At 40.8% G+C, this 24,877-nt stretch overlaps 1 protein-coding gene across 1 annotated transcript; it reads right to left on the bottom strand.

The window, feature by feature from the left end:
- Positions 1 to 933: 933 nt before the first annotated feature.
- col9a2 (collagen type IX alpha 2 chain) lies at positions 934 to 23,811 on the bottom strand. The gene is made up of 32 exons (XM_005804756.2): positions 23,597 to 23,811; positions 22,465 to 22,530; positions 21,672 to 21,707; positions 21,499 to 21,561; positions 19,775 to 19,828; positions 18,648 to 18,683; positions 16,586 to 16,609; positions 16,399 to 16,452; positions 15,276 to 15,329; positions 13,311 to 13,361; positions 13,154 to 13,210; positions 13,024 to 13,077; positions 10,336 to 10,389; positions 10,154 to 10,207; positions 9,631 to 9,684; positions 9,496 to 9,549; positions 9,346 to 9,399; positions 9,200 to 9,253; positions 9,052 to 9,105; positions 7,679 to 7,723; positions 7,544 to 7,597; positions 7,357 to 7,410; positions 7,104 to 7,157; positions 6,943 to 7,014; positions 6,551 to 6,586; positions 6,370 to 6,414; positions 5,932 to 5,964; positions 5,706 to 5,852; positions 5,570 to 5,624; positions 5,223 to 5,411; positions 5,060 to 5,137; positions 934 to 2,371 (listed from the first exon to the last, which is right to left on the bottom strand). The coding sequence occupies exons 1-32, from the start codon at positions 23,666 to 23,668 to the stop codon at positions 2,166 to 2,168; spliced, it is 2,067 nt and encodes a 688-aa protein (XP_005804813.1). The 5' UTR covers positions 23,669 to 23,811; the 3' UTR covers positions 934 to 2,165.
- Between the last annotated feature and the right edge of the window lie 1,066 nt (positions 23,812 to 24,877).

The following is a 24,877-nucleotide window of genomic DNA, read 5'->3' as shown; positions in this document are numbered from 1 at the left end:
CACTTATCCTCAGCGTTGTTATGTCTGTTTTCATGTCACAGTTTGCTGGATTTTATTGCTGTACCCCCATGGTTCCTGTTTCTCCTGAGTAACTTCCTCCGATTTTTTTTTTTTTTTTTTTGCATTTTCCTATAAATCCTTATTATTGAACTGCATCTCTCTTGCCTACACCTGGGTCTTTCCATACAATTATAACTTCAATTTAAAAAAAATAAAAATCACATAAATGAACTATTGAAAATCATTTAACTCATTATATTTGTAGAAGTATTTTCACTGGAATAAAATACCACAAAGATCATCATCCAATTTCACTGCATGTTATTTCCTGAAGTCTTTGTAATTACATCCAATTTCAAGCTCTTTTGTTTCCAACCCAGTGGACTCGCAATATAAATTATGACCACAGATCATCAGTCACATTTCCTTACAGTAGACAATTAGTGAAAGGTTGCTTTAGTCGATGTTTGAAGGGCGTCCATTACGTAGCAACGGTGGATCCAAATTTTAGCGTCAGCAGAGCTAAATACACGTCCAGAAACTAGAGGCCATTTTATTTATTAACTGTTTAATTTGTTCCATTTGTTGTTCAGAATACCTTTTAAAGTTGCGTTGGTGGTCACCATGACCTTTTGTATGGTTTGTTGCTTTTTCCCTTCCAAGTTATTTTCCGTTGACATTTTTATCATTTGACCCTTCCCAGTGGGGCTCTTTATTTAGTTACACTGCAGCTGTTTTATGCAGCTGTACATTTCTGTCGGGCTTTTGTGAGGTTTTGGATAGGTGCTTTTGGTACTAACAGCTTGTCTCCTCACAAGAACTCTTAATGGTTTGTCTGTGCAGTTTTTTCTTGGTGTACAGTAAATAAAAGTAGTGGAGCGCTCGCTTTACTTCAGCGCTCAGTAAAGCAAAAATGTTGCTAAAAGCTGAACATGTGAGGCAAGGGAGTTTATTTCAAGGCATTGTATAATTGTAATGTTGCAAAAAAAAAATATATATATATATATAGAGAGAGAGAAAGAGAGAAGGATCTGAAAGAGACTAAATACCTTCCCAACATTGATGCAGAAGAACATTGGATTTTATAAAACATTTCCTCTTTATTGGTTTGGGAAGAATGAACATCCAGAAGTAAACCCTCTTTCTCTTTAGAGGTGATTATTATCAAGAACAATAAATAGCTTCTTTTTAATGACATAAATCAGTAATGCTGTGGAAATCTGACAGTGGCATGGAAAGCACAATTGAACCAATAGCTAATTGTTTCGAGGGAGAGTCATCATTTCTGAGACTTCTGCACGGTATTCCTGCACATAATAATCAACACACATTTACAAAGATTTACAGCACTGCATTGTGGGAGATGGGAGTGCCTATTGGGATATGCTGTTGCCTGGCAACAAGGGGAAGAGATAAAGCTTGTCGTTAGGTTCTAAAATGAGACTTAGGTGGAAAGCGGAGGGGTGAGGGAAGGTGGGGGGGAAGCAATTTACATGAGTTAAATCAAGGATTTCACTCAAGCTTACAGATCGGGAGATACATTTCATAATACAGTACTGAGTGAAAACTTGGGCTGCAATCATTTATTGGTCCTTATTGTACATTTTTAAGGTTTGACGTCTCAGTCGAAAGAGAGGTAAGATGATGTTCAAGAACACACAAGTTATCGCATCTAAAGTGATCGTGTTGTTAAAGAAAAGCACCATTCACCTTTCTTTTTTTTTTTCTCAGCATCCTCTCGGCTTGTAGGCAGTGTGTCGGTAGGTAGGAGACGTGGAGGTTCAGTCTGAATCTGCTCCCGTCTCACTGCCAGGGAAAGGAGTGTGGCATTTGGACGGGACTGACACTGACATCATCCAAAAAAAAAACAAAAAAAAAAAAAACACTGGAGAATTCTTAAGGATGTGGGTGGCTTGTGAGCTGCTGTTGTCATGGTGATGTGTGGGATTAAGATCATGATATCCCACCAGTCAAAAAACTTCCAGTTGTAATATCTAGGAGAGATGAAGGATAGGGGGGGGGGGAGCTAAACAGCCAGTCGCCACCCTATCATTGCCCCCCAACTCTCATTTCCTGATGTTGTCCAAATGAGGAGAGTCTCTCTCTTTCCTCTTCCTCTCCCTCTCCCCCAACAGTTGATTTAGAGAGAGAGAGGGGGGGGGTCTCTAAATATTGGGTCCTTTGATTGTCCCCGCCTCTTGTAATCTCGGCGAGGTGTATGCCGATGCCGCCAGACACATTGCCGCCTCGCAGTACCCGGGAAGACCCGCGGGCCCTGCCTTACCAGGGTGACCCGGCTCACCAGCTGCTCCCTGAGGTCCTCTCTCGCCGGGCCTGCCGTCTCTAGCCACACCATCAACGCCAGGAGGACCTGTGAAGTCGGAAGGACATAAGAGAAACTTAAGTTGATGACTGAAACCCAAGCAGGCACATTGCTTACATCACTAAAGGAAAGGCATTCATTTATTTCATTTGCGCCTAGTTGAGCAGAACAGAACGAATTTCCTTTAGCTTGAATTAGCTTGTACTGTTGCAGTCCTTTCACATCCCCACTCAGGAGCATCTGTTAAATGGCTGGAGTTAATGACGCCTTTGAAATTCCTCTCAGGATCTTTTCCTATAGCAGCAGACATAACGCCAAGTCCTTCAGTGGCCTTATTGTCTTCTTTACCTCTCCCTTCCCTGTGCAGCTCTCTATTTTTTTAATGGACATTTTCATCTGGTCCATAAAAACCCTTAGTAAATGCAGTAACATTGGTACTTTTATGTTGTGCTGAGGTGAAAATATCGCAGCAACCAAGAACTTATTTTAAACTTATTATAAAGGTATAGTATGAGTAATGAGATGAAATTTGTCCACTGAAAAATTATGAAGCGTAATTAAAACTTTTTGGAACACACACATTTAATAAAGCTAAGTAAGCTTACTTAGCTTTAACTTAGCTACATCTGTGTTAAAATGTGAACGTTGTGTTGTCTGAGGCTGCAGGTTGCATCAATCCATCAGAGAAGCTCGTCAATCCACACTGACGTGTCTGATCTGTCTGGAGCTCATCTATGGCGGTGACATCATTCCTAAACCGAGTGCTTTTTGGTTAAAAGTCGTGTTGATGCTAACCACTGTTACCGATATAAGCCATTTCTCTTCAGTCTGAGTGTTTTTAAATACTGACTTTAACAATCACAGATATTGTACGATACATTGTGCGATGGTAATTCAATCGGAACTGAACCCAACTCAAAGGTCAATCATGTGTTCCTAAGTAGTGAACTCCAATTTCAGAGAACAAAATGAAACCACCATTATTCTGTCGATGGTACATTTTTCAATTGTGTTTTGGACAGACCAATTGAAGAAGACATTCTTGCGCCTTTTCAGTTTTTGTAATTGACTGGAAGTTTCGCAGTGATCAACTTACAAGGGGGGTAATCAATCCTTTGGATTTAACCATTGTAATTCAGTGATGTAACTGAATTTTAGCTAACGTTTTTAGTTGAGAAAACAGCAACAAAGCGGCTTATGAAAGGCAAATAATTTCTAATATCAGGTCAGGTGTTTGCTTTTATAAATGCCAATGATTCCATATTTCTTCCATTTTGCTTCCGTCTGAACAAATGTGTTTCCTGTAATCCGGTTAAACAAAGCTGATAAAACCGACGTCAAGCAACAGACCAAACATCTTTTCAAGAGCGTAGTTATTCAATATTTCATCATCAGAGCTTGTAGCTCCTTTAGTGAACAGGATGAGAAAAGAACTAAGCTATCTCAAAGTGGCACAAAATGAGAGAACAGAGCAATAACAGTGTATACTAACTTTTAAAGTAAACACCAACCAGTTTAACATCTGGACATATATCCTCAACACTCAGTTGAATGAATAACTAAATCTGACTGAGTTTGTTTTCCACCAGTTAAGACGAGGTCTTGCTGCAAACTGAAACGTTGCTTCCTATTTCTTGATTTTGTGACTCCGATGCTAAATTACGTTTTAAAGATAACATTTTAACTGCCAACATGTACAAAGTTGTGCTGATCTGTTGAGAAGAAAATTGGTGGTATAGCTTTTAGCACAACTTGGGGTTTGTTGTTAAAAGACCAAATTCAGTTTTTACTTTGTTGTGGGTCACATGGAAATGTTTTATTGGACGCAGGTTTAGCTGCCTGGCTCCGCGGTGACAGCCCCTAACTGTTACTGACAGATATAAAACTAAGTGTTGCAGAAATTGTCCAAAGAAAGACGCTTGTTATAGAAGAGGATGCAATGCAATAAAACGTGCAGAAATGTCAGACGTGTTATTTACAGCAGCTGCTTTCGGCGCTCGCTGCATCGCCATCAGTGGCGAAGTTTGTGCAGCTTCTGAAGTTGATAGGAAATTTAGGAGGACATTAAGCAGCTTCTCGCTGTTATTGCTGATGCTATATAAGGGGGATGTAAGACTTCTGGTCGGTAGTGGGGAGTCATTGAGAGTCATTAATCAAAAAACACCAATGCAGTTTTTTTTGGTTTTCTTGAGTCCAACCGTGGAACCATCAGACCTTGTCTCAACAATCAAAGGCATTTGATACCCACAGAGAATAGAACCAAATCTTTTCATATACCAAATGACACTTTATGACAGTCATAGACATTCATGAAGACTTTTTCATGTTCAGTATTATGCCAGTCTTATGCACACCCCTTTAAATAAAGTGTTATCAAAATGTCAAATGTTATTCAGTTTCCTCAGTTTTTATGTTGTTTTTTTTTAACTTTAAACAGTCATAATACTTAATTGTCCAGTCACTTCTCCTACAATAAATAACCAATGATGTTCTATTGGAACTGAAATCAAAATCCAATAATTGGGGGTTTGTAACAGAACTTATGATGCACATAATTACAAGTTTAAGAAGTAATTCTGCCTCTCTTATTCCCTTATTCCATTTGTTGCAAGTTCAGAATAGACATAATTTAGGGCTTGGTAAACCAAAATTGAAGGTTTTTAGAGCAACTTTTTAAAGCAAGATGCTTTACCAGTGTAATCTTTGCATACTTTAGTTAGAAAAGGAAATGTTCACCTTGTATCCCTGGAGGTCCTGGTTGACCTGGGTGAGGTTTACCTAGATCTCCTCTCTCTCCCTTTGGTCCTCTCCTTCCTGGACGTAGACAAAGACATTACCGACTTTAGCAAAACCAACAATAAGCACCATCTCATCTCACTCCAATGCTGTGGTGATTTACCTTTTAGCCCAGTGTTTCCAATCTGCCCAGGTCCTCCAATCATACCAGGGATACCACGTGTGCCAGGTAAGCCATGTGGCCCCTGGGGGCCAGGTGCCCCCGGTGGACCAGGAGGCCCGGGAGGCCCCATTACACCGGCACCACCAAGCACAGCCCTTTTGGCACTCACCGCCACAGCCTGCAGTCTTTCTGTACCAGAAAACCGAATAGTCATTCCTAGGACACTTCCTTTGACGGCCAACAACCGACCGCTTCAAAAGCCTCTTTTTTTTCTTTTTTTAAAGAAATGAGCTCCTCTAATCCACTCTGCAGACATCAAAGGTGTATTACCAGATACTAATGCTCACCCTGCAACATCTTTAGCACCACGTCAATAATATGCTGGTCGGATGCGTCACGCCCCTGGAGGGAGCAAGAGAAGCCTCAGTGTCCCATTAGTGAAATAAACCGAAAAGAGAAATGTTGTCGCAGTGAATCACTTACTGCTGGTCCAGCAATGCCCGGTACGCCGGGTACTCCTCTCTCTCCGTTGAGTCCCCTTGGACCCGGCAGCCCAGGCGGCCCCGGATCCCCTGGTTTCCCGGGGTCTCCGGTGGGGCCGTTGTGTCCGGGGTCCCCCCTAATTCCTTGCTGTGAAGAAAAGGGCAGTCAGCAGGAAAGATTCATAAAATGTCAGCGAGACGGTCGAACGGCGATCTCGTCCACTCACCTGTCCTTTGGGCCCGGGTTCACCAGACAAACCCTGTCACAGCAAATGAAAGCATTACTCGGTGAAGCCATTTTTTTTATATTTTATTTTTCCTCAAAATATAATTTTGTGGGGAAAATGTGACGAATATCGAGGGATATGTATACGAATGACTTCACTATCAAAATGGAATTTGGTAAACAAATGTTTAAAAATGTACCCACACAAAAAGCTGTATGAATAGTTTTGTCCCTTTTTCATAAATTACCTCCTTTCTGAGTTATCATGTGTCTTTGTATGTAAACTGAAGCTTCCTTTTAGTTTGCTGGTGATTTGAATGTTTTCGCTGTGCTTCAACCAGCCACTGCGTTTGAATCTTTCCTATCCACAGACTTCGTTGCAGTTCTTTGCAACAAGGAGCTCGACGTGGCTTTGCCTTGCGCTTTTACCCTCCTTTACCTTTTCGCCTTTCTCGCCAGCCAATCCCTCAACACCCGGGTCGCCCTGAAAGCAACAGAGAGGAGAGAGCTAAGAGCAGAACAAAGCGGGGGCTGCATGAAGGGGAAATAATCTTGCGGGCACTGAGCTCTGGATTTCTGACCAGCTCGTTTTTGAAAAAGAAGCAGAAAGTTCTACTCACTATGTCTCCCTTCGGACCAACTTTTCCTTGGAAGCCCTGGTAGGAAGAGAGAGAGAGAGAAAAAGAGAGGTGGCTACATCCAGAATCTATTATCCTTCGAAACGCACAAGAACTAAATATTGATTGAGGCCACTGACACCAGAGATTGTGAGGAAAGAAAAATGTTGTCTCATCTCCGAAACAAGGAAGATGAGGATGCTTGGATTATCATTTATATTGCTTGCCTTACTCAATGATCTACAATGAACCTCATTTGAGTTACTTTCGCTAGTAAATACTGCCCCCAATGGTCAGGCCTGCAAACTACATTAGATTATTATGAAAAATGTATACACTATGTGTGGATAATTTTACATTTGCATTTCTTTTCCTTGCATAAATTGTTCACAAACCTGATCCCCTTTAGTCCCAGTAAGTCCCTGTGGGCCTGGGATACCAATAGGCCCTCTTTCTCCTTTGCTCCCCTGTTGGAAAAGATAAATACAGTTTTTAGTGTTCACTCTGCAATCATCTTTAAAAAAAAAACGCTTTAATAATTATTAGAGCAACTTACGGGCTTGCCAACTGATCCCTCTGGCCCCACTGGTCCCCGCTGTCCTCTGTCACCCTGCAGAAATAGGTGTGACGTTAGCTCCGTGGCTTACTTAAATAGAAAATGGGTAGGTTTTATTCACTTACTTATTGATATCATCAAATGTATTAACAATGGCAATTCAATACAAACTTTACAAATCTATTTCATATGATGTTTTTTTGTTTGTTTGTTTACTTTTCATTATTGTTGTTAGTTTTTTATCGGTTTTTACCTTAGGTCCGGGAACTCCTTCCATACCTGGCTCTCCAGGAATACCTGGTTCACCCTAACAGAGAGACAGCAAACTTGTACAATTGATCACGATGTTCGATCCAATTAAAGCTTTGCACCAGTGGAATAACAAAAAAGAATAATTATGTGTGCACATATGTATAAATTGTAAATTCTATATTCCCCACCAAAGGACCAGGAGTACCAGGCATGCCCCCGTGGCCCCTTGGTCCAGGTTCCCCCTGAAAAAGCAACAAAATGTAGTAAGAAATAAAACAGAAATGTCTAAAAAAAAAAAAAAAGTAAAAAAAGTAAAAGCATACCTTTCTTCCAGGTTCCCCTTTCCCCCCCGGCGTGCCAGGCAAACCCTACAGACAGAATTAGCACAACTTTTAAAACACAGCAAATCCAAACTCCGTGTGTGTGCAGCATGGAAACGCAGAGGGCAAAACCGACGGTGCAAACATGATTGTGTTACTGCTATCAGTGAAGTGGCAAAAAAATGTCTGAAATGCACAACAAAGCCACCTTTGCGAGCCAGGGCCAAACGCTTTGCCTTGCTCGTTTGTGTGCGTTTGTGTTTAAGTGTGTAGAAAAAGTCCAAGTTCCAGAGCTTGAGTCTGTCGCAGCCCGAGTGTCACAGAAGCGATCACACAGCAAAGTGTGCATTTCGCGCTTCATTACCTCTTAGTCAAAATAATGCAGATACGCACATACTGTATATATACACACACACACACATGCCCACCAACACACATTTGTGTGTTCCCCCACCGGCCTGATAATGATAAATGGTCTGCGGAGGCAGCAGGGAGCCATTTCAAGGTGGTTTGTATTCTAAAACAGAGTGGGTCAAAGGGTCTCGGTTACCCTGGACGACTGCCCAGAAAATCGAGCTGAAACTCAAACGTATGAGTTCGCTTCAACCTACCGCAACATGTTTTCTTGTGTGATTTTTTTTTTTTGTTGAGTCAAGATGGAGAAAAGTGTCGAGCAATTTAAAGTCTGGAGTACCTCACATGTCTTTTTCACATTATGTCAGCCACAGATTTGAATGAATTTTGTCAAATACCTGTTAGATTACATGGAGTCTGTTTGTGAACAATAATGCTCCAGTCGTCCCACCGATTTTTAACCGGATTTAGATGTGGATTTTCATTGGAGCATTCAAATACCTGAATAAGGTTTTTATCTAAAGTATTAAATTGTAGTTCTGGTTGTATTTCTGAGTTGTTTCTCTGCTACAATGTGAACCTCCACTTAGGTCTCAGTTTTTTGTTACCTATAAGACGTCTTCCTTCAGAATTACTGCATTCATCTCCCCATCAGTCTAACCGGCTGAGATTGATCCCTTCGGCATGATGCTTCCACCACCATGTCTCACCATGGCAACGATGTGTCTGCTTCTCAGATTGATGCCTTTGCATCCAGCCTGTCAACTTGGGTAGCCAACTATATCTGGGTGGTTTTGTGGATATTCCATAATGTTTTCATATTTGTAATTGTAAAAAATAAAAATAAATAAATAAATAGAATCACATTATTTTCGATCTATGCACTAATTTATGTAGGTGGATTGCACAAATAACAAAAAGAAACATTGAAATTAGATTTTTTGTTCTGTGACAAATTGGGAAAAGGTTTATGGTACATGAAGACATTGCACAATTGTACAAAAAAAGAAAAAATCACTTACTGCTGTCCCCGCAGGACCAGGAGGGCCAGGTATTCCAGGTTGCCCAGGAGCCCCCTACACAAAATACAGCGAAAAAAGAAAAGAAGAAGATTAAACATGTGTCCTTTTTTCCAGACTCTGATCGTCACAGCAGCAGGTGCGCGCTTACCTTGATTCCAGGAATGCCAGGTGTGCCATCTTTTCCATCGATACCCGGAAGACCCTGGGATAGCAGGCGGACGATGTATCAAAGGACTTTATTTGGCACGCTCTTTGAAAACATCAGCGAACACACAAACAAGAGGCTTCACTCACATTCTCCCCCTTTTTGCCAACAGCCCCCTGTGGGCCCTGGATGCCTCGGCCGCCCTGCAGAAAACAAATGTGTCTGCCTCAGGTGCCATCCAATCAAGTTTTCAGAGATAACTGTTGTTGTTTGGCAATGACTGTAGAGCTTTCACCCACTTTGTCTCCTTTTTCTCCCGAGTCTCCAAGTGTCCCCTGAGGTCCCTCCTCACCCTGCAGGAACAAAGAAAGGGTACTTTAGAATAATCAGAACTTTATTTTGAAGTAAGTGTGTGTGTGCGGACGTGTTCTCACAGGAGGTCCAGGAATTCCTACAGGTCCAACGATGCCCTTGTATCCGCGAGGGCCCTGCCGGAGAACAACAAAGTGCCATCAATCACCTGAGATCAGAGGGAAAGTTAAGTTGCAGAAGCCTATTATTTATTGTGATAAAGGGATAATTGGTGCTTAACTCACTCCACTAATGGGAGCAGCGCAGAGAGCCAGCCACTCTTGTTTTGGCTTTAAGCCGGGGTGCTAACTTGGCTAACTTGGCTAATGTTAACAGTAAGATGGATGGCTACAGTGGATCATTAACTACAGATGGAGTCACAGTGGACCCAGACAACCCCAACTCATTAGAGAAGGAGAGAGATTTGTGTTAGCATCATTTCCATATGTCCCCATTGCTGGTAATGGATGGTGTTTGTATAGACGGGGGCTCGGGCTGGCTGTGCCTTCTTGGTGCTTAGCACAGAATTTGAATTGCCCCGCATCCGCAGAGCAAAGAGACAATAAGGCTCCGTCTGAATCGAAAACAACAAAACGCGGCACTCACGGCCTCTCCTTTAGGACCCATCATTCCTGGATAACCCCGCAGACCCAACGGACCCTGAAAGGAAAGGAAAAGTCAGTAATGTAGCCGTGCAGTGCCTTTGAGGATGGGGAGAACAGAGCACTACAAATGCCAGTTTTCTGTGTTAAGCTCGAACATTAACTAATTTAGAATCTGCGGCATACCGGGGGTCCTGGGATGCCCTGCTCCCCAGAGATACCAACATCTCCCTTGGGTCCCTGTTTAAAATAAAGGGCAAAAAAAGATAAAACAGACTGGTTGTTAATTTCCCAAACTAACCGAAGGTCAGATTTTTGTCTCGTGTGTGTACATTTCATTCATGAAAACTTAAAACCTGAGAGCAAGTACTTTCAAAGCCAGTTTTAGACGGTTACTTTTGATGCCTTACCCGGCCTTTGATGGTTGTATACTGTGTACTGGCCGAGTCAAGCTTGATAAAGTTCTAGCTGAAACTAATTAGCCAGCAAGAGCGAGCTAATCAAAAATTAATGGCCCAATCCAAATTTGCCCACACAGATCCCAATTTCCCTCACAAACACATGAACTTCAAGGTACATTGCTGCAAAAAATGCAAAGCAGGTCGGAGTTAAAGGGGGTCAGAGTTGTTCGGGTGTGAAATTTCCGGAGGGAAATCTTAACTTGAATGTTGATGCTTGCTGTTGTACACTGGAAGCTGATCAGCTGAGGTTTAACAACATTCCTAGCTTTCATTTCCAGGAATTCAAATGGAATGCATATGTTTAATGGACAGGATTTGGCCATCTTCAGATTACAAAAAATGAGTTTCTCCTTCTCCTGAGGCTCTCCTTACCTGTCAGGGTTTCATATGTCGTGTCAACACTATGCGACTAATCACGTTCACAGAAAGGGATTATAAGATGTAAATCAAATGTAAATGCTAACCGCTGGTTTCTGAAAATATTCAAAATGATCTCTTGCTTTAAGAAATGCACTGACAGGTTGTGCTAACAACAACTTCGGCGTGGACGTTATTAGTGAAGGTGGGCAACTCAAAGTGAGGTTTGTGTTTCAAAATTAAGTCACCTTGCTGTATCTAGCTGTTTTATGTGCAAAACGACCATTTCGGATTTTGAGGACAGGAAGACAAGAAGTTTTTTTAATTACAGCTACAACAAACGTGAAAATTTGAAACTAAAATTCATACTTATGAGTCAAAAGAAAAAAAAACTTTTTTTTTGTTTTTTTAAATTAAGTTTGAAGCTTGCTGATTCTATATTTGCGAATGATTTTCATTGGCACAATAAAATGGACTTTATAAACTCATTTGATTTGACCTGTTTCAGTTTTCATAATTTGAGCAATTAATATCCGGATAATAAAACTGCATTAGTTTCTCGGCCAGTAATGTAAATGAAAATGAAATGAAAATAAAATGAAAATAAAGAAAAATTCTTTATTTTCAGTTTATTTCTGGTTCTTTGTAAAAAATGTACAAAACTGTCACATTTTTGCCCCTTTATATATGTCTTTGAGTCAAAACACTGAGGCTGAACTGAGCATAAGAGAATTATTCATAAAACCTTCTATAATCATTTTTTTCATGAAACTGTGTCATCCACACAGCATGCATGGTACATGTTGAATGATGTTAGCTACATCAGATCAAAATTGCTATTTTGTCCACTGACGGTATGCATTAATATTTAATAAATTGGAAGATATGCTACACTGAGGTTCATTTGACAGTTTAATAGTTCCTGCAGGCATTAACCATAGTTTTCGCATTTCTGTAGTATTATTTGTTTTAATCAATTTGATCCACGATTCAAATCGTAAATGTTGTTTTCAATAGCTACAGGCAGAGAATAAGAACTAACAGAAACGAAGGTTTGAAACCATCTGACTGGGTCACATTAATCAATATAATGTGCTTCACTTAGTAAATGAAGTTACTTGTTTTAATATTATGTTAGTCAGAAAATACAGTCTTTGTGGAGGGGAATTTAACTACAAGCAGAAGTATTTGTGAGAAGGACTCTAGTATCCACTTGATAATTGTTTCTGTAGGGATTTTACCATTGAGTTTGCTGTCCCAACTTTTAGTGTTTTGCTTGAACATGTTATACTATAAGAGATAGTCAACCCATCTTAGCATAAGTATGATAATCCTCAGTCAGCTGTGTTAAAACAGCCGTCTGACAGTCTCTGAAGTGCAATACCTCCACATTGTTTTCTGCTGGAGCAGAGATAAAGATGAGTGGCCTCCTCAGCACTTTTTTTTTCATTCAGAAATGATTTAGCATGCAGGAAGTAAAGCATTTCTGCTCAGCTAACATCTGAGTCTCCGCCTGAGCAGCTTGCCGGAGATGTTAACAGCTCCTGGCGGGTGTCTTTAAGATGAAGAAAAGACAGAGCAACCTTGAGTCAAGGCAGGCTCTCTGAAATCCAAGCTGGGCCTGTGTGGAGTGGTTATCGGGTGAGCCGAGTGTTTTTCAGCATCTAAGCTCTGCCAGAAGGTTCATTGTGTGGGAAGATCAGAGGCTAAGTCCTCGAACTCGGCTAGCTGCTCCCTAGGAGTCCACGATGTGCTCATTACCTCTGCTTAAAACGGTGAGGTGAGAGGTCTGCGTGAACCTTGACTCTCTCATCCTCCCCTTCTTGTACCTGGCTCCTGCACCGTCTCTTTCATCTGGCACGCCGCTACATGCAGACTGCAGGTCCGAGCTCCGGCCTGACTAATCGCTGCCAGATTAGTGCAGTCATGTGCCTCGGGGGGCTTCATTAAAACTAATCCCTGCCTCCTGTGGCTCTCAGCAGTGGCTGAGTGTGCAACACTGTAGAAAAAAAAACAACATAAATATGTACAGGTACTTGTGTAGTGCGCAGCTCACCAGGTTCCCTATGCTGCCGGGGTCTCCGAGAACGCCGGCACGCCCTTTGTGTCCCTGGAGAGCAACGCTTTAGTCAGGACGGTGCTGCGGCAAACTTTGTAACAGGAGACAATGAAACGCAAAGCCTTACTTTTACACCCTGCAGTCCCTGAGGGCCTTTGGGTCCTGCTGGGCAGTTGAGAGGACACTGTTTTAAGAGATGCAAAAGAATATGGATTAACAGAAGTGAAACCGTGCCAAAAAATAAATAAAAATAAATGTAAGAAACTAGTTGTTAAAGATCTTACCTGCAAGTCTGCACTACCCTCCTCGAGACCAATAAACTTGCCTGGAGGACCCTAGACAGGCATTTGGACACAAGTATGAGGGAACTGCTGGCCTCAGTTGGCAAAGAGTTACCTCTCCCCCCCGCACCCCCTAACCCTCTTTGCGCTGACTCAGCGCTCTCCCCATTATTTTCAGCGATTCCTCTCCCTATCTTTCCATCTCTCTGCTTATAGATGAAGTTAGGAAGTGAGGTATCTCTAGAGACTGATGTATTACTGCTGCAGTCAGATGAGACACCCCACTGATCTAATAGGGGTTTATTTGTCCTAGGACAGCACTAAAGTTAAACAAACACACCGCCTTGGGCAGTGAACATCATTCTAGGTGAAGACACTCCCTTCTGCCTTCCCTCTCCCCACCCCAGCGCTCTTGGAGCCACTCGGAGAAACACACAGGGGAGTACATGCACCTTCAAAAAAGCCTAACTCTCAGAACTGTTTTGGTTGCCTCAACACTTTCTGTCTACTGGGACCTATACAAAACAGCTCACTGTGGTTACAGCAGGTATTTTCATGCATTAAAAACATAAATAAAATATCAACCTCTACTTCTGCAGGAACAAACAATCATCAATCTTAGTAGTTTGTCAAGGCCTTTCATTTTGCCCTGTAATCACATCCAGTGACATAAGGCACATGCAATTAGACTGACAAGGCCATAAGCCTAATGAAGCCTAATGTACACCCGTTAGCATATTTACTGAGCTCTGCAGTCTTGGTGAAACATATGTCGTCATAGGAAATTGTGAAGTTTAAAGATCATCCAAGCAGAACTCTGTGGTTAATTGGAAGTTGGAAGCAGAAGTTTGTGCAAAAGAAAGGGCTGGCATACCATCAAGTCCAAAATCATTCATAACCCTGGTAAAAATAGATTTAAAGTAATTGTTTTCTTCTCTTTACAAAGGTGTTTTGTCTGAATGGAATTCAGACGAATATTTTGGACTAGGCCAGGCACAAGTTTGAGTTGAAGCTGTTAGAGAGTTAAAAATTAGGGTAATGGCAAAGGGCCCTCCAACCTAATGGCAAAGGGCCCTCCAACCTAAAAAGACTTGGAATGCATTATCAAAAATATCAGTGGAAACATGCAAAAGGGCAACAAATGGTCAGCAATTGTAGGAACAGTTTGATTGCTGTTATACCAACTACAATGTCTCCAGTTGTTATTGAGGGTGTATCTACTTATGCGTTATATGTAACGGGACGAGTGTTCGTACACATTGTACCTGTTCAGCCCTATTTAATAGATGTATACTGACCGAATGCAGCATTGTTCTCTATGTGCTCAACTAAGGGTGCAATGCAAAGTTCCATAGAGCAACTTTAAAAAGTTCCACCAAAACAGAACAAAATAGTGAGGAATCCCAACTATCGCTGAACTCTATTTGGGAACATTAAGGTTTTTCATGCAGCTACAGAGGAGAAAGGAAGGCGGACCAGACTCAAGCTTCATACTGCCGTTCTTCTGCTGCAGTAACGTATGGACAGCAGCTCGCTGAACTTAATCCCTCCCCGGAAGCAACTTCAAGCCAAATTTAAACATCACAGCCACTGGAGACGTCTAAATCTTGGTAGCGCTAGCATAAAGTGAGCATAAGCTTCATACCTGGTATGAGATGCAAGTATCTAGTCAGTTCCTAGTTTTCTTTGTTTAGGTTTTTGAAAAATGCATTTCCTTGTAAAGTTTTGATTAAAGTAAAAGAACAAAATTTGTATCATAGTTTTACCATTTCAGCAAAAATATTACTGTTGTTTTTATGAGCATTTATGTACAAACTTTTGTTATACATTGAAATGTTATTTTCACCTAAATATATGCATGCTCAGTAAAATCCTTTCATTTTAAAATGTTACTTCAGGATCAACATTGTTGTTTTGTGGTTAGGGATCACAATTTCCCTTTACAAACAATTTTCAATTGACACTTACCGGTTTGCCTGGAGGTCCAGGGAGTCCTGGAGGACCTGGTGGTCCCAAAACACCCTACATGAAGGACATAACAGAAAATAGCCACAAATAAAATAAGCAAACAGGCTCGGTTATAAGAGCAATGCGTTCCACTGCAGCTGTTCCAATACATGCAGCTGTAGTGTACCGCTGCTACCACAAGGTGGTGGTAAATACAAGTTCTCTATCCATTGCCTCCAAAAAGAACTTTATATTCTACTGGTAGGCCTGCAAATGGTTGAAAAACATTCCTAAAACAACAATAGTGTTCAATTCTACTGCTGCGCTCATAGATGGTCGCAGTATATTACTAATACCACGCTGCGGTGGCAGTAAGTAGAAGCTTCTCCTCTACTGGGATGCCCTCAATTGATTGCAATGTATTCCTTCTACCACAGGAGGCAGAATTGAGAAACACTTTCTGTTTTACTGCGAGGATGGCAATTGGTTGTTGGCATTGATGCAGCCGTGATGTGTAGATGATGGTGAGAGCCTCAATATATATATGGACAGGTAACTCCAATGCAAGTAAGGGCAATAAGAAGACTTAAGACTGGCAATTTGTTACAATATATTGCTGCTTGGAAATAAGAAGAGCCTTTCATTCTATGAGTAGCTACTGTCACTGTGTAAGTCATTCACAGAGTCTTGGTATGTGCGGTAATGAGAAAAAGCTAGTCTGATGTCAGGCTTGGAATTGGTTGATGTTAGGTGTCAGTTTCTAAATAATAGAAATATAATACTATCCTGATGAAGAGACCTTTGATGCTATCTTAATGACTTATTTTAATAAGTTTTAATTAAAAGTATGACTACCTGCAGACACGTATTAATTCCTACATACGTCAAATAAACTCCATCATAAATTGTAGAGAGGCTGCAGTGTTTGCGTGCTGCTTTTTTTCTAACTAAATGTCGATGGCTTCAGCCACTTCTAAATTCATCTTGAACAAGCCTCTGCTGTTCGTCTGCTGCAAGCTGCTGTAAGACATATTGGATATGACTGGAAGATGCTTATTTATTATGATGTAGAAACAGGGGAATTACAGCAAGCAAAATAGCAATGTAGTTGATCAAACAGGTGATGTTTAACTAAAAAACTGACCTTTGGTCCAGGTGGTCCAAATTGACCAGGAAGGCCAATTGGCCCTGGGGCACCCTACGCACAAAGCAATGTAGACAAATAGTGCCATAAAGAACATTAGAATATATCCATTGTACTTCCAATCTCTTAAAAGCGAAGGCATAAAAACGTCAAAGCGTTTCTGTGAAATAGCAAACATGCAACTTACACCCAGACCTGGAAGGCCGACTCCCTGTGTGGAACAGAAAGAGGAAGTAGGATTAATTTACTGTGATACAGAAATATCTACCAGAGCACTGATTGATGCTTTGTAAATTTAAACAATGACAAAAAAGCAATGATTTGATAACACGTGTTCTGCGTGTATTGAACGAGGCTAAACAGTGCTCACAAACTCAGAACACTGGCAGTTTGTTTTGCTTGGTTTTTTACTTAGAATCAACTTTAACAGGATAATTAAGGAATCAGGTCTTCATGGAGGTAATTTAGCCCACTGGGCAGGATCTTGTGTCAGTGCAGTGGGCAGCAGTGAATGCCCAGCACAGCCCCCCCCCCCAAACAGGGACGCCCCATAATGCTGAACAAAGGATTAACTAATTGTGTGGCATCCAAGCATAACATTGAATACCTGCAGGTCTGCTGTAGGTTGTGAGGAAGATGGACACAGAGCACCACCTAGTGGCATCAAACTATGCTTACATGTCATTTGTAGCTGGTTTGTTGGGGTGCGTGTGTGTGTGTGTGTGTGTGTGTGTGTGTAGGTGTGTGTGTGTGTGTGAGGCTATCTATGAATCGTTTCTATTATAAGTTCAAGGCAGCATATGTCACATCTGGCCTCAGTGAGCTAAAAGGGGGGTGCAGCTGGTTAGACATCCAGGCAGGACAAAAAAGCCAGCTGGGATGCAAATTAGCTAGATAATAAAGCATCTAGGCCTTAAACAATAAAGCAGCGTCAAGATTCTCTCGGTCATAACTAATTGCTTAAGTGTCATGGAAATGTCTTCTTATTTACAAAAGATAAACACTGATAAGCTGTGATAAGCATTGAAAACTGTAAGTTAGCTTTGCCTGCCAAATCATCATAAACTCAAGATGTCGACTCGAGTTGACAAATAATCTCTGCTTGCTTTTCTCTTAACTCAGCAGCATTTTTATTAGCATTTTCACCAGTACAAGTAGTACAACAATTGAACACCATTTAGCTTTATTCATTATTTCATGGATTCAGTAAGATGTGAGAAGCATGGGATTTATGCACAAAACATGGCTGCCAATTTATCAACTCAAATAAGCTTTTCAACCACATTCCAAAGTTCCCTTATCAGAAAGAAATCTGGTGACTTTAAAAGCCAAGGTAGTGCAGTCACCCCACGGGCATATTCGAGAAGCCTGCTTGAGCGTAAATTTGTGACACGGTGCATTAACCTGCTGGATGTGGCCATCAGAAGACCGGTACACTGTGGTCTTAAAAGGACGGAGTTGGTCCTCATCTATTCTCAAGGAAAGCTGTGGAGTTGAAATGGTGCTTCTTTTTTTTCTTGCACTTACCAAACTGAACCAAGAAAATCTCCCCTACACCATTACGCCACCTCCAGCCTAAACCTTTGACATAAAGCAGGAGACATGCTTTCACACTATTACACCAAATTCTGAGTATACAACCTGAATGATACTGAAATCAAAACTCAACGGTCCATGCAACATTTTTTTAGTCTGTCATTTTCCTCTTTTAGTGGGTTTGCGTGAATTTTAGTCTCAGTTCTCTGTGAGGAATGGTATCCAGGGTTGACTTCTGCTGCTGTGGCCCTTTAAGGTTTCACTTGATTGTAACTAGAGATTATTTGAGATATTAATGCATTTCTGTGACTTAACCAAGTCTGTTCAATCTCTATTGGCGTCAACACAAAGAGATTATTTTCTTTATTTTTTTCTTTCTTTCTTGGACCCTTAACTTTAAATCCCACCCAGTAGTGGTAGTGTGTAGAAAATCCCAATAGATCAGCAGTTTATGAAACAGACCAGGCCCTCTGGCACCAACAACATGCCACATTCAGTCACTTACATCCTAATTCTTCCTCATTCTGATGCTGAGTTAGGAAGTTCAGCAACATTTTCAACAGTAAATATAGATTTCTTAATGCATTGAGCTGCTGTACTGTGACTTGCTAACTTGCTATTTGTCTTAACCAGCTACAGAGGTGCATCTTAGTTTTATTGATCTTATTTCTAGAAGCATTAATTGGGAGTTCTTATGAAAACGTGACACTTACTGGACGTCCAGGCTCACCGCTTGAACCTGGTTGACCCTGCAAATGAAAAAAGGTCAGTCCAATTGGCTGTGGTATGAAAACAGTAAATGTAATAAATGTGTGAAACTTGTAGAGCATTTATGTACAGAATTAAGCTGTGTATTGCTTAACGAGTGTGGAACTCCATGCTGTGCGCTAAGCATTTGAAGGCAGCACATAAAGTCACATCTAGCAAGAAACCATGGAAAATATTAACAGTCTAAGTCCTGAGAAACTCCTTGCTTGCCATATATGATGGCATGTAAAAATGCATTGCATAAGTCTACTTGCTTTAATGTTTCTGTCCTGAAAATAGACACTATAAAATACTGTTCTACATAGTGACCGTTTTTTGTATTATTGCACTCATTGTTACTCTATATAATTGCCTCAATTTGTGCATTTACAGATTAGCAATGACTTCATTTCAAGATTGTACACCATGTTATCATAACGTCTCAGATAAAAATAGTTTTGTTTTTGGTATTTTCTCAAATGAGATTCCTCCCGGCCACACATTCAAACAATTTTACTGCCTGGATTTTCTGTCTTGAACTTTAGCGTCCAGCTTGTTAATGAGGACTGCAGATACAACATATCTTATAATCTCTCTCAGTAAAAAACGAGAGAAGTTCTACTGAGATCTCTCTCAGTAGAGAGAAAATGATCTGTGGAAAGTTTGCTGCTTTTGAATATTTTTTCTTTCTCTGCAGTAAGTATCGTTCGTTCTCTAAAATGACCATTTTCAACTTGTTTTTCAGATGTGCTCACAACTGGATAAACATGACTGCCATTTAAACTTTTAATTTCTAAAAAAAAAGAAGGAAAGTTAGGTTTTTTTCCCCCAAATGCTAACCCTTCATTTTGGCTTTTGTGTGCACATAAGAATGTAAGTCAATCAGCCTATTTAATTTAAGGAACTGCTAAAGATGTTTGTTTTATGTTTTGAGATGCATGACTAAAAACTGTTTCTCCTACAATGTACCAGGACTGAAATTGAACAAATACTTTTAAGTGAAAGGCATCTTGTTCATGCCTTCCTGAAATGGACGTTTTCCACCCACAGCAGTGATGTATTGGTGCATAATCTAGTCAGCCAAAACACTTGCCTTTGGGCCGGGGCTACCGATCGGTCCGCGATCACCTTTTGCTCCAATCAAACCCTGGAGATGGAAAGAAAAGCATAAAAACCAATGAGCTATAGTTTATATAAGGCAAAGTAATGGAATACAGAAAGAGTCACCAGGCAGCAGATTGCTTACACTGTGCTTTCCAGGGGGCATAAGTGACCTTACAACTGGGTTAACCACACATTTGATTAAAGCCGACTCTGTTCTGGTAGGTATTTGGGAAACAAACCTTGAGATTCCAGGGCGGATTAGTGGCTAAATCTCTGCAGAATGCCTGCATGGGTGAGCTTTTGTTAGCATGTGATCTTTTGCCAGTGAAACTAAACGTTCCTGCTGGTATAGACTGAATCAGAGAAGATGCAATGACTGACCTAAGAAGCTGCAGCACAGTTTAATATCAGTTTTATTTTTAAGTAATTACAAGGTTAAATGTTTCTTTGTATGTATGGCAAAATGACATATAATCCAACTGTAATAGTAGATAATAGTTCACACTAATACAATGTATTATTAATACAGTATTAGGTTTAAACTAATACTGTTTAAACCTCCCAGGTATTATTTTTTTTTTATATTTCCCCTGAAGTGTACCACAAACCTTGTTTTTAATTGAACTTCCTACTACTGTCTGTCAAATCTCTAATATGTGAAACTCATTATGTCATGGACCAACAAAAAGTGGTGTATAATTGTGATGTGGGACAGAAATAACACCTGGTTTTACAAAAAAATATCACCAACAAAAATCTGAAATTGAGTCATCCATTTGTAAAATGCTTCACAACAAACTAGCTTCAGATACCTAGCGCCTGAAATTTAGGCCCACCCTCTGCAAAACAGCTCGAGCTCAGTCCATGTTTGAGTCTTGACATGTATATTTTTTTTTTTTAGGTGTTGTGATGGTTTTAGCATCATCCCTTTGACACCTGCAACTTTGGCAGTAAACAAATAATAGGGCTTAACTTGCATCTGCATACTGGCAGAATCTCCCACATCTCATCAGAGAGAATCATTTTCTATGAAAAAAATAAATAAAAAAAATCACGCATTCACAATTTTACCACACATAATATTTTGCTTGCGGGTCAACATGTTGTATTTTGGTGTTATTTGTTCACTTGTTCGCTGTATCGATTACATGGCTTGTGGCAAACTGCCTTTTTTTTCCTCCAAAGGCTTTCTTTTTGCAAAAGAGGCACAGAGGTCAGGTGTGTGTGTGTGTGCGTGTGGGTGTGTGTGTGTGTGTGTGTGTGTGTGTGTGTGCGTGTGTGTGTGTGTGTGTGTGTGTGTGTGTGTGTGTGTGTGTGTGTGTGTGTGTGTGTGTGTGTGTGTGTGCAGTGGATGGCTAATGGCTCTCTTCAAACTCTCCCACTTGAGAGAAGAGTCTCTGTTGCAGCACTGTGTAGCAAACCTTTTGAGGGTTTCTAGAACAGCTGTATTTACACTGAGATTAAAACCCCACAGAAAAAACAGTTTTTTTTTTGTTTTTGCTATTTATTTTTGTTTGTAAAATATCATATCATCCCCATACCATTTTCCACTGGCCTATTAGACAGAGTCCCACTTGTTTGTAGTTGTAGTGTACGAAAATCCATATCTCTATTCAAAGTTGTTTCGGTGAACCTCTTGTTTGACACATATTCTTCCAGCTTTATTGCCTCCCATCCAAACAACTCCTGCCTCACAACAATCTGTTCACTCACGTCAATGCCGTTCTCTCCGGGGGGTCCATCAGGGCCGGGCTCTCCTGGCTCTCCCTTTTGTCCCTGCAATCAAACAAACAGCAAGGCAGTTGATGTTTGGGTGAATCGGAGGTTACAATTACTTTGACTGAGCCTTCATAGCGATAGTGACTAGCGACGCAGTGGGGACTCACCGGTGGGCCAGGGGAACCAAGTGGTCCTTTCTCCCCCTGCAGAAACACACACAGCTGTGTTAATTGTACTGAACAAACAAGAAGCTTTAACTTTTGTTTCCTGACCTTCTTAGATAATGACTAAGTGGATTTATTTTGTAACAGAACTACATGGGATTATTCAATTCGACCAACATTTTGAAGTATACAATCCACTTCTGTTTTAAAACACAAACAGAAGTTAGGCATTCTCAATGCTAAAAGGGTAATTTTCCATAAATATATATATATATATATAAAATTGAGACGTCTCTGTAATAACACACTGTCTGCCTCAAAGCCTTCATCCCGTCCATTATTAAGCTTTGTAAATTTATTTAAACGCCAGTCAAGAGTGGCGTTCATTACATGGGAGTCCAATGAAACTGAAACCGACTACTACAACCTGCTGGATTTCATTTTTGCTGAGTGAAAAAAAGCATCCTCCTAAAAGCTTATTTTATTTGATTTTAGAGCAAACACATTTATTTACACACAGCCAGGCTGCTTCCTGCCCCCCCCACCAAAGCAGCACAGCACACAACCTGCCTCCTTTAAATAACTCGCATGTATCACATTACTGCGACACGAACTCAGCGCTCGGCTCCTGAAAAGACCCCTCTCTAGTGCGGAACAGAGCCCTTTTGTGCCCGTGTGTTTTTATTTATAGCCCCATCTGCTGGTAGAACTCTGGTACTGCACGGTGAGGAAGCGGTCACAATACTGATCTTTGTGAGAACGTGCACCGGGCAAACCTGCGCGGACGGATACTCACATCAATGCCATCCGAGCCAGGAATGCCAGGAGGACCTGGTAGACCCTGAGGTCCGGGCGGACCCCTCTGGAAGATAGAGAGAAAAGAAAACGCATGAAGGACTGTATAGATTTGAATTATATTACTAATATGTGCCGTGTAGAGAATATTCATCCCTAAATAAACAAACAAGACAGTTTTATTGTTTATCCCAAACAATAATGCAAACATGTGTTAAACACAAGTGTGTGCAAACCTGTAAAAATAAAAATGATGATACTTTGTATGGATTTGCACTCTGATTTGAAGTGCTACATAAGTAACCCCTTTGTTATTTATATAAGGCATTTGCCTTAGAAGTTTATATGGAGATGAAAAGCAACAGAACTAGACAACAGTGTTTAAAAACAAAAAGGATGGTTTTAAGTAAATGAGGCAAAGGTGGAGGAATTGAGGAGGAATGTTGGAGGGAGGGGTTATGAGGGTGGCACTGTTAACCCCCACCTCCCCCACTCAGCTAAGCCCCTAATCTTTTCACCTCAACCAGTCTCTCGTGTGATACAAAAAAAAAATCCATTTAAGTTTACAAAAAATAAAAATGACAGTAATCCATGTTGAAAAAGAATGAAGAAATTCCTGGATGAAGGTACAAGACCGTCTGTAGGTGACGTGTGAATTTGCATCTGTGTGCACTGATGTTTGTCTTTCAAAGGCTTCCATGTTTGCTTCCAAGAGAAAAAAAGAGACATTTTCTCTTTTTAGAAATATGTGTCCACTTTCCCCAAAAAGGAGTAGGACAGGCAAAGACAAATCCTTATCATCGACAATCCTCCAATCGGAAGTTGTTGGCTTCAAAGAATTGAAAATCCATCCACCCTGGGGCTGATAATCCACAGAGAATAGTCCAGTGCTGCTTGTTTAAACAGCAAGACAAAATAAAAACTTTCAAAGCTTCTTCTTCTACCTCGATCATTTCTTAAAGCTCGGGTCCGTGTTGCCTTATTCCTCAATTCCTTAATTAGTTCTACCTGCTAGTAAGACTCCACATGAACTCACAGCATCAAGAGATCCAAAGCCCGCTGACCCCTTTCGAGGGCCCTCATCCCTCTACACCCCTGAGTCCGGCAGGGCTCAACCTTTCCCATCCACTCACCACTTGTGCCAGAGCCAGACACAGGGTTTGCAGGACGACCCAGGTCTTCAGCAAGGCGGAGAGAGCAGCCATGGTCCCTCGCCCCCGTCTGTCTCTCTTCCGATCGGCAAATCCTCTCTTCTCGCTCCTCTTTCTGCTCCTTCACTCCTCTGCTAATCTGGCACAGTGCAGAGACAGGGGTGGGGGAAAAAGGAGAGAGCTGAGAGGGGAGAGGGATGGATGGAGAGGTGGAGGAGGGTGGAGAAGGAGTGGAAGGGAGGACAGAAAAAGAGGTGGAATCAAGGAAGCAAGGAAGGGTGCCCCTTGCTGCCAGCCCCGTGAAGATCATTTTAAAAGAAACCCGTAGACCCGTATGTTATGATACATCAAAATGAGGAGTAATTTTTTTTTTTTTTTAAATCAGCACACAATTTTGCTTCTGCAACCTTCATTATAAATTAAGCTCTTGAGACTTGGAAAGTGGAATTATGAGCAAATCCTTGCAGCACAAGAGTCCTTAATCACAGGCCTTTGATTAAGTCTGAATACTTCCATACATCATTATGAGACTTTATTTTATGCACTAGGTTTAAGGGCACTTGATCACAGATGAGGGGAACCTGAGGCATACAAAGGTGCTAAAGTATAGCAGCGGATATGACCTCCTATACAATATCTTGTAACCGTTAAGAAATAAGAGATTTTGGATTTTTTTTTTTTTTGCTGTAATTGTGGAATACAGAATGTGTACACAGACGTGCTGAATAAATCTCCTCCTAGTAGAGAAGATTTCCTGTAGGATGATCTCTTTTTCAAAGGTTTAACACTTTTTTACTGTTTCTTAAGAAAAAAAAAGAAAATGAAAGATGGTTTTCAGCATTTTTTTTACATATAACAAAATGTTTGACCCACATTTGTATTTCATCCTTCTTTATTGTCCTTTAAGTCTTGTTTCGCCAAATGCCCTCAAAATCAACCTTAGTTTGTTTTGTTAAGGTTCTCAGAAGTTTCTTACTGAATATTAGTGAAAATAAAACATCAGAATGGTCAGAGACAATGCTGCAGAAATATTTGAGGTAGAGTCAAATTATAATTTAATCATTTAATTCCTTTAAGTATTTCACAAACATTGATTATGAAAAACAAAAGAATGTGCTTCACAGCTGTGAATATGGCGACATCTAGTGGCGACTTTACACAGCAAAGAGTATTTATTCCCATAAAACAACGAGAGCTGCTGGAAGGCGACTGAACCAAATTCATGGACGTTAAAAAAATGGCTACACAGTGACACCTGTCGTG

Source organism: Xiphophorus maculatus, chromosome 13 (assembly GCF_002775205.1).
Source record: "Xiphophorus maculatus strain JP 163 A chromosome 13, X_maculatus-5.0-male, whole genome shotgun sequence".
Classification (NCBI taxonomy): domain Eukaryota; kingdom Metazoa; phylum Chordata; class Actinopteri; order Cyprinodontiformes; family Poeciliidae; genus Xiphophorus; species Xiphophorus maculatus.
This window is presented reverse-complemented; position numbering and strand designations above follow the sequence as displayed.

Excerpts from the sequence above, each read along its gene's own strand:
- col9a2 (XM_005804756.2), bottom strand. The coding sequence starts at position 23,668 with ATGGCTGCTCTCTCCGCCTTGCTGAAGACCTGGGTCGTCCTGCAAACC. Across the intron at positions 9,400-9,495 it reads CGGGAGAAAAAGGAGACAAA|GGCGGCCGAGGCATCCAGGG; the intron begins GTGGGTGAAAGC and ends TGTTTTCTGCAG. Across the intron at positions 6,587-6,942 it reads CTGGGACTAAAGGGGATCAG|GGCTTCCAAGGAAAAGTTGG; the intron begins GTTTGTGAACAA and ends TCTTCCTACCAG.